This window comes from Lipotes vexillifer, unplaced genomic scaffold (assembly GCF_000442215.2).
Source record: "Lipotes vexillifer unplaced genomic scaffold, Lipotes_vexillifer_v1.1 scaffold935, whole genome shotgun sequence".
Classification (NCBI taxonomy): Eukaryota; Metazoa; Chordata; class Mammalia; order Artiodactyla; family Lipotidae; genus Lipotes; species Lipotes vexillifer.
Window position 1 is genome coordinate 2963138 of NW_006777895.1, and position 16105 is coordinate 2979242.

The window sequence follows — 16105 nt, forward strand, 5'->3', positions numbered from 1 at the left end:
TTATTTTTGGCCGTGTTGGGTCTTCATTGCTACGCATGGGCTTTCTCTAGTTGCCGTGTACTCTTTGTCGTGGTGTGCAGGCTTCTCATTGCAGTGGCTTCTCTTGTTGTGGAGCACAGGCTCTAGGCACGTGGGCTTCAGCAGTTATGGCACATGGGCTTCAGCAGTTGTGGCTTGTGGGCTCTAGAGTGCACGCTCAGTAGTTGTGGCTCACGGGCGTAGTTGCTCCACAGCATGTGGGATCTTCCTGGTCCAGGGCTCGAACCCGTGTCCCCTGCGTTGGCAGGTGGATTCTTAACCACTGCGCCACCAGGGAAGCCCTCTTCCTTAATTCTCTGCAAGCTGACTTTTTTCCCAACCTCTAATTCAGAGGTCACCATTACCTCCTCACCAAACCAAGGCTCTTTCCTGAGTCCTCATTGTTAGGGACCTTTCTAAGGGTCTCAACCAGTGACCATCCTGCTTCCCAGAGCATCCCCTGCCACACCTGGGCTTCGCTAATCTCAGGCCACTTCTTTCTAGTCTTTTCTTCCTGCCCCTCCCACACTCAGACTGGCCTTCACCCCCCCCCCAACCCCCTTTCAGAGAGCTCTTCCCCTCACAGCCTCCACTCTTCATTTCTGGCCTTTCCTACTGGCTGACCCTCATCATTAAACTCAGCACAAGACAGACCAGGCCCACTTCCCCACCCCCAGTTCCTGTCTCTGGTCACACTGGCTTCCTCCCTCATTCTCCTGTCTCTGTCGATGGGACCACCACCACCCCATTCTCTCAACGCTGGGCTGCTTTCTGACTTCTCGCTGTCCTTTTGCCTCTCATGCAATAGGCACCAAGTACAGCCTTTCGTGTATCTCTCCCCTGTTTCTCTCTCTGCTTTGATAACGTGCTGGGCTCCCTGGCTCCCCAAGTCCTGGCTGACTCCCTGGGCCACAGCCCCGTTGCGTTTCCTGCCGTTGTCTACTCCAGGGGTGACGGAGCTGGCTTTTCCTTCCCGCCTCACCTCCTCCCCCTCCAGTCATAGACCTTCAAGAGCTCTGCATCTCAGGAGTGGGATGTGCCCAAGCTTTCGCCACTCACGTGGGCCCACTGGTCTTCCCAGGTTCCACTCGTGGTTTAGGTATCAGAGCTGACCTTGTTCTCGAATGTCTCAAGATCTGATACTTTCTCCATCTGCTAAACGTGCCAGTGCCCGAGTGACCCTCAGCCTATCAAGGCAGTGTGTATGTAAGGATGGGGCTTCCTCTGCTGCCCCTGTGGACCATCCCACTCCAAACCATGACCTGAAAACACAGCAGGTGCCAATTCTCAGAGGTAGGGGAACAGCCATTATTGGTGTCTAAGATGCATGTTATAGCATTGCTGAAATCAGGGCATTGCTAACGATTTAATTACGTGGTTTAATTGGCACCATTTTTTCTTTCTCAGTGGTACATAAAATAGTGGTTCATCTTACAGTTGATTGTGTCTTAGATATCATAAGCTGTAAAGCTCAAGTACTGGTCTGGACTATAGGAAATTTTCTAAAATATGTTCAGCATGCCACTGTGCAGAGCTGTAAATTATGTGATACTAGGAAAGGCAGAAAAGGAGAGAGAAAATTTTAAAAGACTTGGTCCCCTTCCTAAGATCTTATGACATAATTTGTGAAACAGGGCTAAGAGAAATCTAAAAACACTTCTCAAGCAACATATGAGCAGGAGAGATCTGAAGTGGACACCTGTGAATCTGAGGGTACATAAACACTGTTGTCTGGAACCTCAGCATCCCAGGAAGGCTTCCTGGAAGAAGTGAGCTTTGCATCTAAAAGGAAAGAAAAAGTGGGCCAAAGGCTACTCTGCCTCATTTAATGGGCACACTGTTCTCAGGAGGAAATAATGTTTCCATTTTACAAATGTTTGGATAGCGTATGAGCATCATACCCGGGATATCCACCACATAATTGAATTTGTGACAAGGGGGCAGAAGGCTCAGCAATGACTAGAATCTCTGCTGCTGTTCACATTTCCTTTATTTTCCAAATCACTCCCTGAGAGGGTATCCACAGAGGATGGAATGTCTGGTGGTTCCCGGTCATTCTTTTTTTTGGGGGGGGCACCCCAAAGGGCAAACAGGTTTATTATAGCTGTGGCCAGGCAATCAGCGGTTGAACCTGGCCACACGTTCCAGCTCATCCTCCTTCTTGATAGTGTAGGAGTTGGAGGAGCCCTTGGCAGCGCTGATGAGCTCGTCTGCCAGGCACTCGGCAATGGTCTTGATGTTCCGGAAGGTGGCCTCACGGGCACCCGTGCACAGCAGCCGGATGGCCTGATTCACACGGCGCAGCGGGGACGCGTCCACGGCCTGCCGCCTCACTGTTCCAGCTCGCCCAGTGCGGGTCGAGTCCTCCCGGGGGCCACTGTTGATGATGGCATTCACCAGGACCTGCAGGGGGTTCTCGCCTGTGAGCAGATGGATGATCTCAAAGGTGTGCTTGACGATGCGCACAGTCATGAGCTTCTTGCCATTGTCGCGGCCATGCATCGTCATGGAGTTGGTGAGACGCTCCACGATGGGGCACTGCGCCTTGTGGAAGCGCTTGGCCGTGTAGCGCCCTGCACTGTGGGGCCGGTATTTGCCATACTTCTCCTTCACTGCGATGTAATCCTGCAGGGAAATGCCATGGATCTGCACATCATCGGTGCTCCACTTCCCAAAGAGCTTGATGTCGGGGGTCTCTGCTACTGCAGGTGAGGCTGTCTCCCACTCCATCATCCTGAAGGCGCAGCCGAGGCGTCTCGGCCGCTCGGCGTGGACCACACGCGCCCTGGCACAGATAGGAAGCGTTCCTGGTCATTCTTGAGTGTTCTGCAAGGGCACCACCATCCTGCTTGCCACCGGGGGCTCTGCTCCTTCTGGAACTTGCCCGAGAGACAAATGGCTTAACCCACAGCCTTCTCCATGTGAGCACAATGGGTGTGAGAGGAACCAACTGGGTGTGGGGCCTGAGGGGAACATCCTGACGGGGGTCTCAGGGCCATCCATACACATCCCTTACAGGAGAAGGAAACGAGGCCCCCCAAACCCACCCAAAGGGCGATTCCAGGGAAGCCCTCTCCCTTCTCTCTCCCCTCCCCTGCAGACCAGTCCCGACATCCTGGCTAAAACCCAGTGCCAAGAGGGGCCCTGCATAGCTGCCAGGTCCACGTACTCCAGTGGAGGATGCACGGATATGTGCTGCTGTCCACGTGTCTGAGTACAAACTGGCTTGTTGTAGTATCTACCCTTAAGTCAAGGACTGTACACACTCACCAGAGTGGGAGGAGGGGTTGCAAGATGGAGGGAAAGGGCGCGGGCAGGGAGAGGGAAGGGCCCCGCCCTGGCGCACCCACACCCATCAGCGTCTCACAATTGGCCCTGCGTGTTACTCCCGAGCGTTCGGGTCCTCCGCACCCATCCTGTAAGCCGGTGGGGCAGGTGCCGGTCACCATACGACAAAGGAGAAAAGCGGGCTCAGAGAAGTCAAGCTCACACGGTAAGTGGCAGGTCTAGAGATCAGGGTCTCAGTTCTCTCCGAGAAAACGCACCTTTGATCCTCCCAAATTCTACCTGGGGGTGGACAGTGGACCGCAGTACCCTCCGTACAGAAAGCTAGTAGAAGGCAACACTTACGGAACACTTTCCACTCGCCAGGCACTCACCAAGCCCTTTACACGAATTAACTCCATCCTCACCGCAACTTTACGAAGTAGGTACGGTTACTAATCCCGCTTCACCCGTAGGGCTACTGAGGCACAGAGAACAAGGGACTCGTCCAGGGTCGCAGAAGTAGACGAGAGAGGGAGGCGTGAGCGGGACTGGGAGGACCAGGGAGGACAGCGGAGGGTCGGGTGGGCTAGGGAGGGCCCGGCCCCGCTGGTTTCCAGCCTCGCGGCGCCGGCCAGGCCCCGGCTGCCCATATAAGGCCGCGGGCGTCCTGTAACGTTTCAGGCGCATTGGGGCGCCCGGCGGACTGCAGCCTCCTCCGCGCCGAGGAATGTGTGGAATCCTCCTTCCTGACTGCCGCGCACCGCAGGGGGACTTCCCCTCCGCACCCGGGCCCCGGATTAGCCCCCGAGCGAGCCCGGAGGCCTCTCACCATTGCCTGGCCGCTGGGGGGAGCGCGGCGGCTCGGCGGAACCGGCCGGGAGGCGGGGAGGCGAGGAGGCGACCGCGCGCCCTCACCTGCCCCGGGCGGCGCGCGCGGGCGCAGAGGAGGCGGCGGGGCGGAGGCCGCCGAGGAGCCGGGGAGGAGCCTGCGCCGGGCGGCGGCGTGGGCGCGAAGTGAAACTCCTGGAAGTTGCGGGAGCGCGGGGAGCCGCGGCGGCGGGCCGCGCGCCCATGGCTTTAAGCAAAGGGCTGCGGCTGCTCGGGCGGCTGGAGGCCTCGGGGGAGAGCAGCATCCTGCTGGAGGCGCGCGGCCGCGGGGACTGCTTGCTCTTCGAGGCCGGCACGGTGGCCACGCTCGGTGAGTGCGGCAGGCGGCGCCGCCCGGGGCTCCGGGCCGGCGACTCCGCAGCGGCGCCGGGGCTCGGGCCGCGCCCTGGTCCCCTGTCCCGGGGAGGATGCCGGGAGGGAAGGTCGCCTGCCTTTGCTGAGACCTAGACAAACGGGCACCTCCCGTCCCCGAGGTGACCAGTCCCGGGCGGCGCGGAGGTGGCCGAGGCGTGGGCGTCGCACGCGCAGGGTGGCGGGTGGCCAGTTTGAATGAAGTGATGCCGGGGACGCCAGAAGACACGTGTGGCTGCTTCCAGGTGCACAGGCGGCCCACAGGGGTCTGCGGTCTGCGCGCCTGCCGGCGGGGTCCGTTCTTACAGAGCCGCCTCTGGTACCTTCTGCCCCGCGTTCCCCTGGGACCCGTTACAGATTCAAGACCATCCAAGAGGGGTGGCTTAGGAGGCGGCCTGACCAAGTGCCTGGCGCTGTTTTTCTTTGGCACCTGTTGATGAAACCAGTGAATGCCCGTTCCCTTGTGATGGCCTCCTTCACTCCTGGTGGGGATGGGGACAAAAGCACCATAACATAGACTCCGGAGAAAGCGCTGATGGCACCTTTGCCTCATGTAAATACTTGGCTGAGAAGCATCAGTACTGCAAAGTATAGAACTTGGAGGCAAAAAACAAAACAAAACAAAACAACAGAATAACCTGGTGACTCTGTGCTGGGTGCATTTGACATCAGGCAGTTGCCAAGTCAATGTATTTCACCTCTGAGCTCCAGGAAGTCTTGGCACTAACATTGTGTCAAGGGCTTTAGAGACCATCTCACTTAATTTTCACAATTCTACAAAAGGACTAGTATTATCCCCATACTACAGAGGAGTAAACTGAGGCCTGAAGAGGCTAAGAAACGTGCTTGCCCAAGGTGACAAACAGCTCTACCTGACTTCCAGTGACTATTTCTGTATTGTTGTACAGTGTGCGGCTTCTTGGACTCACCTTGTTTTGTGGCTAACATTCATGATGAAGGCCAGGTAACAAAGAGAGCGAAACCAGGTAGAATTGTTAGAACTTCAACCTGAACACTAGAGAGAAGGCTTACAACTGGTGTCCAGCATCTCCCCTGTTAGTAGCTGAACAAAGCTCAGAGGAGGATCACCAGTCCTTTAGGTGGATGACCTGTACACTCATGCCCACCACATTTTATAATTGAATCATCTTTTTTTTCAGATTGTATGCATCAATTCTTCAATTAGATTCTTCCGTATACATCTTGGAAGGACCATCTCTTCTATTTCTGCTTCCCTAATAATTTCATTAGCATATAGTTATCTGGCTTGTTTTCAGTCACTTGGTTACTAAAACAACATCTCCAGTATTGTCAGCACCATAAGTGTGCAGTAATCATGGATTAAATTATTATCAGATTATTCCAATTTGTGCTCTGTCCTGAAAAGTCCAAGTTTGGTCATTTGCTAAGGTCTTGAAAGAAAACCACAAAAATCTCCATTCCATTTTAGATGTCTGCTTCATACCACATGTATCAGAGCTGAGAGATGAAATTGCCTGGTACAAAACTACTGCTTCATCAAAGAGATTAAAATATTATTCAGTTGGGGCTTCCCTGGTGGCGCAGTGGTTGAGAGCCCGCCTGCCGATGCAGGGGACGCGGGTTCGTGCCCCGGTCCGGGAGGATCCCACATGCTGCGGAGCGGCTGGGCCCGTGAGCCATGGTCACTGAGCCTGCGCGTCCGGAGCCTGTGCTCCGCAACGGGAGACGCCACAACAGTGAGAGGCCCGCGTACCAAAAAAAAAAAAAAAAAATATATATATATATATATATATATATATATATTATTCAGTTGGATGACAGCAACTTTAAGCAAGGTTCCTATATATTTGAGTTCCTTTCAAGCCACTGGGATAAAAAGATTTTTTCAAAAGTGAAGATTTTAAAATGATTAATGAAAGTAATGCAGTGCATATTTTCTGTTGGAAATTAGGTTTGGGCTGAAATCATGTGTGTTATGTTGGTGATTACAATAGTCTGGATTCTAGAACAGAGGGTGTAATGACAGGAATGGGCCTCAGCTCATGTGCAGTCCACGTTTGTCACTTAACCTAGCATTCATTTTTCAGTAGACTTTGGGCTGAATACTTAACTTGTGAAGTCTTCTTAAGTGAAACTATTTTTATTTATTTATTTTTTAAAACATCTTTATTGGAGTATAATTGCTTTACAGTGGTGTGTTAGTTTCTGCTTTATAACAAAGTGAATCAGCTATACATATACTTATATCCCCATATCTCCTCCCTCTTGCGTCTCCCCCCCAACCTCTCTATCCCACCCCTCTAGGTGGTCACAAAGCACCAAGCTGATCTCCCTGTGCTGTGCGGCTGCTTCCCACTAGCTATCTGTTTCACATTTGGTAATGTATATATGTACATGCCACTCTCTCACTTTGTCCCAGCTTACCCTTCCCCCTCCCCGTGTCCCCAAGTCTGTTCTCTATGTCTGCGTCTTTATTCCTGTCCTGCCCCTAGGTTCTTCAGAACGTTTTTTTTGTTTTGTTTTTTTAGATTCCATGTATATGTGTTAGCATACGGTATTTGTTTTTCTCTTTCTCACTTACTTCACTCTGTATGACAGACTCTAGGTCCATCCACCTCAATACAAATAACTTGATTTCGTTTCTTTTTATGGCTGAATAATATTCCATGTATATATGTGCCGCATCTTCTTTATCCATTCATCTGTCGGTGGACACTTAGGTTGCTTCCATGTCCTGGCTATTGTAAATAGAGCTGCAGTGAACATTGTGGTACATGACTCTTTAAATTATGGTTTTCTCAGGGTATATGCCCATTAGTGGGATTGCTGGGCCGTAGGGTAGTTCTACTTTTAGTTTTGTGAGGAACCTCCATACTGTTCTCCATAGTGGCTGTGTCAGTTTACATTCCCACCAACAGTGAAAGAGGGCTCCCTTGTCTCCACACCCTCTCCAGCATTTATTGTTTGTAGATTTTTTGATGATGGCCATTCTGATTGGTGTGAGGTGATACCTCATTGTAGGTTCGATTTGCATTTCTCTAATGATTAGTGATGTTGAGCATCCTTTCATGTGTTTGTTGGCCATCTGTATATTTTCTTTGGAGAAATGTCTATTTAGGTCTTCTGCCCATTTTTGGATTGGGTTGTTTGGTTTTTTTTTTGATATTGAGCTGCATGAGCTGCTTGTAAATTTTGGAGATTAGTCCTTTGTCAGTTGCTTCATTTGCAAATATTTTCTCCCATTCTGCGTGTTGTCTTTTTGCCTTGTTTATGGTTTCCTTTGCTGTGCAAAAGCTTTTAAGTTTCATTAGGTCCCATTTGTTTATTTTTGTTTTTATTTCCATTTCTCTAGGAGGTGGGTCAAAAAGGATCTTGCTGTGATTTATGTCATACAGTGTTCTGCCTGTGTTTTCCTGTAAGAGTTTTATAGTGTCTGGCCTTACATTTAGGTCTTTAATCCATTTTGAGTTCATTTATGTGTGTGGTGTTAGGGAGTGTTCTAATTTCATTCTTCTACATGTAGCTGTCCAGTTTTACTAGCATCACTTATTGAAGAGGCTGTCTTTTCTCCATTGTATATTCTTGCTTCCTTTATCAAAAATGAGGTGACCGTATGTACATGGGTTTATCTCTGGGCTTTCTATCATGTTCCATTGATCTGTCTTTCTCTTTTTGTGCCAGTACCATACTGTCTTGATTACTGTAGCTTTGTAGTGTAGTCTGAAGTCTAGGAGCCTGATTCCTCCAGCTCTCTTTTTCTTTCTCCAGATTGCTTGGGCTATTCAGGGTCTTTTGTGTTTCCATACAAATTGTGAAAGTTTTTGTTCTGGTTCTATGAAAAATGCCATTGATAGTTTGATAGGGATTACACTGAATCTGTAGATTGTTTTGGGCAGTAGAGTCATTTTCACAATGTTGATTCTTCCAATCCAAGAACATGGTATATCTCTCCATCTATTTGTATCATCTTTAATTTCTTTCATCAGTGTCTTATAGTTTTGTGCATACAGCTCTTTTGTCTCCTTAGGTAGGTTTATTCCTAGGTATTTTAATTTTTTTGTTGCAATGGTAAATGGGAGTGTTTCCTTAATTTCTCTTGCAGATTTTTCATCATTAGTGTATAGGAATGCCAGAGATTTCTGTGCATTAATTTTGTATCCTGCTACTTTACCAAATTCATTGATTAGCTCTAGTAGTTTTCTGGTAGCATCTTTAGGATTCTCTATGTATAGTATCATGTCATCTGCAAACAGTGACAGCTATACTTCTTTTCCGATTTGGATTCCTTTTCTTTCTTTCTTTCTTTTTTTTTTTTTTTGTGGTACGCGGGCCCCTCACTGCTGTGGCCTCTCCCGTCACGGAGCACAGGCTCCGGATGCGCAGGCTCAGTGGCCATGGCTCACAGGCCCAGCCGCTCCACGGCATATGGGATCTTCCCAGACTGGGGCACAAACCCGTGTCCCCTGTATCGGCAGGCAGACTCTCAACCACTGCGCCACCAGGGAAGCCCCCTTTTATTTCTTTTTCTTCTCTGATTGCTGTGGCTAAAACTTCCAAAACTATGTTGAATAATAGTGGTGAGAGTGGACAACCTTGTCTTGTTCCTGATCTTAGAGGAAATGGTTTCAGTTTTTCACCATTGTGAACGATGTTCACTGTGGATTTGTCATATATGGCCTTTATTATGTTAAGGTAAGTTCCCTCTATGCCTACTTTCTGCCAGGTTTTTATCATAAATGGGTGTTGAATTTTGTTGAAAGCTTTTTCTGCCTCTCCTGAGATGATCATATGGTTTTTCTCCTTCAATTTGTGAATATGGTTTATCACATTGATTGATTTGCGTATATTGAAGAATTCTTGCGTTCCTGGGATAAACCCCACTTGATCATGTTGTATGATCCTTTTTTTTTTTTTTTTTTTTTTTGCGGTACGCGGGCCTCTCACTGCTGTGGCCTCTCCCGTTGCGGAGCACAGGCTCCGGACGCGCAGGCTCAGCGGCCATGGCTCACGGGCCCAGCCGCACCGCGGCATGTGGGATCCTCCCAGACTGGGGCACGAACCCGTATCCCCTGCATCGGCAGGCGGACTCTCAACCACTGCGCCACCAGGGAAGCCCCTGTATGATCCTTTTAATGTGCTGTTGGATTCTCTTTGCTAGATTTTGTTGAGGAGTTTTGCATGTTTGTTCATCAGTGATATTGGCCTGTAGTTTTCTTTCTTTGTGACATCTATGTCTGGTTTTGGTATCAGGGTGATAGTGGCCTCGTAGAATGAGTTTGGGAGTGTTCCTCCCTCTGCTATATTTTGGAAGAGTTTGAGAAGGATGGGTGTTAACTCTTCTCTAAATGTTTGATAGAACTCGCCTGTGAAGCCATCTGGTCCTGGGCTTTTGTTTGCTGGAAGATTTTTAATCACAGTCTCAACTTCAGTGCTTGTGATTGTTCTTTTTATATTTTCTATTTCTTCCTGGTTCAATCTCGGAAGGTTGTGCTTTTCTAAGAATTTGTCCATTTCTTCCAGGTTTTCCATTTTATTGGCATGTAGTTGCTTGTAGTAATCCCTCATGATCCTCTGTATTTCTGCAGTGTCAGCTGTTCCTTCTCCTTTTTCATTTCTAATTCTGTTGATTTGAGTCTTCTCCCTTTTTTTTTTGATGAGTCTGGTTAATGGTTTATCAATTTTTTTTATCTTCTCAAAGAACCAGCTTTTAGTTTTATGGATCTTTGCTATTGTTTCCTTCATTTCTTTTTCATTTATTTCTGCTCTGATCATTATGATTTCTTTCCTTTTGCTAACTTTGGGGTTTTTTTGTTCTTTTTTCTCTAATTGCTTTAGGTGTAAGGTTAGGTTGTTTATTTGAGATTTTTCTTGTTTCTTGAGGTAGGATTTTATTGCTATAAGCTTCCCTCTTAGAACTGCTTTTGCTGCATCCCATAGGTTTTGGGTCATTGTGTTTTCATTGTCATTTGTTTCTAGGTATTTTTTGATTTCCTCTTTGATTTCTTCAGTGATTTCTTGGTTATTTAGTAGTGTGTTGTTTAGCCTCCATGTGTTCATAGTTTTTACAAATTCTTTCCTGTAATTGATATCTAGTCTCATAGCGTGGTGGTCGGAAAAGGTACTTGATACGATTTCAATTTTTTAAAGTTTACCAAGGCTTGATTTGTGACCCAAGACATGATCTATCCTGGAGATAGATAGATCCACGAGTACTTGAGAAGAAACTGTATTCTGTTGTTTTTGGATGGAATGTCCTATAAATATCATTTAAGTCCATCTTGTTTAATGTATCACTTAGAGCTTGTGTTTCCTTATTTATTTTCATTTTGAATGATCTGTCCATTGGTGAAAGTGGGGAGTTAAAATCCCCTGCTATTATTGTGTCACTGTTGATTTCCACTTTTATGGCTGTTAGCATTTGCCTTATGTATTGAGGTGCTCCTATGTTGGGTGCATAAATATTTATAATTGTTATATCTTCTTCTTGGATTGATCCCTTGATCATTATATAGTGTCCTTCTCTGTCTCTTGTAATAGTCTTTATTTTAAAGTCTATTTTGTCTGGTATGAGAATTGCTACTGCAGCTTTCTTTTGATTTTCATTTGCATGGAATATCTTTTTCCATCCCCTCACTTTCAGTCTGTATGTGTTCCTAGGTCTGAAGTGGGTCTCTTGTAAACAGCGTATATACAGGTCTTGTTTTTGTATCCATTCAACCAGTCTTTGTCTTTTGGTTGGAACATTTAATCCATTTACATTTAAGGTAGTTATTGATATGTATGTTCCTATTATCATTTTCTTAATTGTTTTGGGTTTGTTATTGTAGGTCTTTTCCTTTTCTGGTGTTTCCTGCCTAGAGAAGTTCCTTTAGCATTTGTTGTAAAGCTGGTTTGGTGGTGCTGAATTCTCTTAGCTTTTGCTTGTCTGTAAAGGTTTTAATTTCTCTATCAAATCTGACTGAGATCCTTCCTGGGTAGAGTAATCTTGATTGTAGGTTTTTCCCTTTCATCGCTTTAAATATGTTCTGCCACTCCCTTCTAGCTTGTAGAGTTTCTGCTGAAAGATCAGCTGTTAACCTTATGGGCATGCCCTTGTATGTTATTATTTTTTTTGTTTTTCCCTTGCTGCTTTTAATATTCTTTCTTTGAATTTAATTTTTCATAGTTTGATTAACATGTGTCTTGGCATGTTTCCCCTTGGTTTTATCCTGTATGGGACTCTCTGTGCTTCCTGGACTTGATTGACTATTTCCTTTCTCATATTAGGGAGGTTTTCAACTATAAATCTCTTCAAATATTTTCTCAGTCCCTTTCTTTTTCTCTTCTTCTTCTGGGACCCCTATAATTCGAATGTTGGTGCATTTAATGTTGTCCCAGAGGTCTCTGAGACTGTCCTCAATTCTTTTCATTCTTTTTTCTTTATTCTGCTCTGTGGTAGTTATTTCCACTATTTTACCTTCCACGTCACTTATCCGTTCTTCTGCCTCAGTTATTCTGCTATTGATTCCCTGTAGAGAATTTTTAATTCCATTTATTGTGTTGTTCATTATTGTTTGTTTGGTCTTTAGTTCTTCTAGGTCCTTGTTAAACGTTTCTTGTATTTTCTCCATTCTGTTTCCAAGAATTTGGATCATCTTTCCTATCATTACTCTGAATTCTTTTTCAGGTAGACTGCCTATTTCCTCTTCATTTGTTTGGTCTGGTGGGTTTTTACCTTGCTCCTTCATCTGCTGTGTGTTTCTCTGTCTTCTCATTTTGCTTAACTTACTGTGTTTGGGGTCTCCTTTTCGCAGGCTGCAGGTTCGTAGTTCCCGTTGTTTTTGGTGTCTGCCCCCAGTGGCTAAGGTTGGTTCAGTGGGTTTTGTAGGCTTCCTGGTTTAGGGGACTGGTGCCTGTGTTCTGGTGGATGATGCTGGATCTTGTCTTACTGGTGGGCGGGACTGCATCTGGTGGTGTGTCTTGGGGTGTCTGGCCTTATTATGATTTTAGGCAGCCTCTCTGCTAATGGGTGGGGTTGTGTTCCTGTCTTGCTAATTGTCTGGCATAGGGTGTCCAACACTGTAGCTTGCTGGTCGTTGAGTGGAACTGGGTCTTAGTATTGAGATGGAGATCTCTGGAGAGCTTTCACCATTTGATATTATGTGGAGCCGGGAGGTCTCTGATGGACCAGTGTACTGAACTTGGCTCTCCTGCCTCAGAGGCACAGGCCTGACACCTGGCTGGAGCACCAAGACCCTGTCAGCCACATAGCTCAGAAGAAAAGGGAGAAAACTAAAAAGAAAATAAATAAAGTTATTAAAATGAAAAATTAAAAAAATTATTAAAAATAAAAAAATTTTAAAGTAATTTAAAAAAAAAAGAAAAAGAAAGAGGAGCAATCAAACCAAAAAACAAATCCAGCAATGGTAACAAGCGATAAAAACTATACTAAAAAAACCCCACAAAAAACAGACAGACAGAACCTTAGGACAAGTGGTAAAAGCAAGGCTATACCAACAAAATCACATAAAGAAGCATATACATACACACTCACAAAAAGAGAAAAAGGAAAAAAAAAAAAATATATATATATATATTAAAAAAAAAGGAAGAGAGCAACCAAATCAATAAACAAATCTACCAATGATAATAATCTCTAAATACTAAACTACGATAAACATAAAACCAGAAACAAATTAGATGGAGAAAGCAAACCCTAAGTCTGCAGTTGCTCCCAAAGTCCACCACCTCAATTTGGGATGATTCGTTGTCTATTCAGGTATTCCAGCGATGCAGGTACATCAGGTTGATTGTGGAGATTTAATCCACTCCTCCTGAGGCTGCTGGGAGAGATTTCCCTTTCTCTTCTTTGTTTGCAGAGCTCCTGGGGTTCAGCTTTGGATTTGGACCCGCCTCTGTGTGTAGGTCACCTGAGGGCGTCTGTTCTTGGCTCAGACAGGGCGGGTTTAAAGGAGCAGCTGATTAGGGGCTCTGGCTCACTCAGGCCAGTGGGGAGGGAGGGGTACGGATGCGGGGTGAGCCTGCACGTCGCACCAGCCTGAGGCGCGCCGTGCGTTCTCCGTGGGAAGTTGTCCCTGGATCATGGGACCCTGGCGTTGGCGGGCTGCACAGGCTCCCGGGAGGGGAGGTGTGGAGAGTGACCTGTGCTCGCACACAGGCTCTTTGGTGGCAGCAGCAGCAGCCTTAGCGTCTCATGCCCGTCGCGCCCGTCTCTGGAGCTCGTTTAGGCGGTACTCTGAATCCCCTGTCCTCTCGCACTCCGAAACAATGGTCTCTTCAAGTGAATCTATTTTTAAAAGGCAGCTGTAGCATTTGATGATGTTGCTGGTCCAGGGGAGGATTGTAGGAGCCTTCTGTTACTGGAAAGCTGTTGTCTCAGACTTTTAGAGTATTCTAAACACATCACATCTGGATAGACCGGCTCTGAACTTGAAATTCCCATCTGTGTTCTAAAGGTCTAGCTTTTTGCTTTCCTTTTCTGGATAAGGTTAAGAGTGCTTTCATTTTTTTTTCCCCCCTCAGAAGGTTGCAGTCTCTGCTTTTGCGAGGGGCAGTACACCCCTGGCAGCTGGCAAAGCTGGCAGTGGAACCCTGGCCATTCCATGAGGTTCAAGGTTGGGGGCAGCTTTCTTTTCACATCAGCTGTGGTTTCCTGTGATGGGTCTCCCCAGTGAGGAATGAGAGGTCAAGCAGACTTAAGTCGAGGGTTTATTCCCACTGTCGAGGGCAGTGGTTTCTCCCTGGCCCCTGAGTGGTCCTAAATTCTGTGCAGCTCTGCGGCAGGTGCACGCTGCTGCTTTTACAGGGACTGGCAGGCGAGCTAGGTGGGCCCTACAGGCGTAAGCACAGCTCTTCAAGGCACATTTCAACCTGTAAGGATCATAACTTGAAAAGGCTTCCCATGGAAAGGGGCTCACCTTTGCTTTGTGTTTTCAGGCAGTGCTGAGATAGGGGCCTGAGTTGGGTGGTGAGTTTAGGAAAAACTGATGATCATTGATTGGCCGATTTCTAGGTTAGTCCTATTCCAACATGACTTAGGCGGCCACCCAGCCTGCCAGCAGGAGGTTTGCTGGAGGAATACTTCCAAGTTCCAGCTTCTAAAAGAATTAGGTTGAGAATCTATCTTTAATGTGGATCAGCGGGAACAGGAATTCCAGAGGCAGACAAGCCAAACAGGTTGGCACCAATTTCAAAGGTTTTTATAAAGTTTTCTCGATGACCTGATTCAACAGTAGGAGGCATCTCAAGTATAGATACAAAGCCAGAGCCTGTACGAGTTCCCTTGGGTCTGCCGTCCACAGTTAACATACAGATGTTCTCTTATTTGTGTACTGGGACAAAAAGCGCTTGCTGTCTTTTCTCTCTTTGTCGCTTTTAGACATCGTGCAGACCAGATGAAGGGAACTGTGCCTATTTATGAATTTCGTCCATTTTTAGAGCCAGCAGCAATGCTCCAGAGTTCAGTGTTCTCCAGAGAGTCCCCCAAGAAGGGTGGTCTGCAAGTGCGTGTGTGTTTACATGTGGGTGTGAGTCGTGCAGACCTGCCTCTCCAACCCCCAGCTGTGCATACTGTGGCGCAGGGAGCGGGGTGGGCAGTAGGCTCCGCGAGACTTAATGAAGCTAATTAATGAGTGTCCCGAAATTACCTGAGCTTCTGGGGGAAGAGGTCCTGCGTGAACACGGGCCTGGGTTCTCCCAGCTGCTGTGGGAGAGGCCACGGTGTCAAGTTTCGTTTGACTTGGAGACGTGGCCATGGAGCCGAGCAAGGCTCTGTATAAAGTGCCACCTTGGCCACTTTGTCAGACTTCGTGGCCTGCCTTTATTTGGTCAGTGACTTGAAGTTTGACCTGCCTAGGGGCATCTGAGAGAGTCGAGTGAATCCTCCTGGGTAAAGACTAAAGCGCAGGTAGGGACTGCTGGGGGCTTCAGGCTCCGGTCTTGGGAAACCTGGGTGGTGACCCCAGGTCGCAGCGGCCTGTTGTGTCTGTGGCTCATGAACAGGCCTTTCCCAGTTGTATGTTTGCTCCTTGTAATATTGACAAGATGGCAAACTGAGCTAGTGTGCTTCTGCCTGGCTTTTTGTTACTCACCAGGAGGAATGTGATATCAGATCTCTCCAGGCTCCTTTTTTGGGCTGCGTGGCTCCAAAACTTTTCCTTTAACCTTTAATTGTGAAAATGTTCAGATGTACACAAAAGTGGAAGGCAAAATGAATCTGCTGCACCTGTCACTCACTGTGGATGGTTATCAGTACAGTTCAATTCTTTGTCACCCATCCCTGTATTTTATGTGAAAAATAAATTTCCTAAAATTTAGTTGGTGTATTGCCAGCAAGGTTTTAATTAATTTGGCGTGGCTTTTTTTTTTTTTCTTCCTGAATTGCATTTGTATGTGTGTAAGTTCAGATTTACTTGGTGGATTGAAATGTGACCAACAACAGAAATGGTGGTGTGAATTGATTCTGAGATTCTGGCTAAGATACATTATTTTTTTTCTTTGCGGTACGCAGGCCGCTCACTGTTGTGGCCTCTCCCGTCGCGGAGCACAGGCTCCGGACGCGCAGGCTCAGCAGCCATGGCTCACGGGCCCAGCCGCTCCG

General features: G+C 47.2%; 1 protein-coding gene and 1 pseudogene across 1 annotated transcript in view; one reads left to right on the plus strand and one right to left on the minus strand.

The window, feature by feature from the left end:
• Positions 1-2136: 2136 nt before the first annotated feature.
• On the minus strand, positions 2137-2751 carry LOC103084111 (40S ribosomal protein S5 pseudogene; annotated as a pseudogene).
• Positions 2752-4356: 1605 nt separating this feature from the next.
• Positions 4357-16105, plus strand: part of SYNJ2 (synaptojanin 2) — a 99177-nt gene continuing 87428 nt past the window's right edge. The window contains exon 1 of the mRNA XM_007451352.1: positions 4357-4483. Within this exon, the coding sequence (XP_007451414.1) occupies positions 4357-4483 (127 nt within the window). The remainder of the gene's footprint in view (positions 4484-16105) is intronic.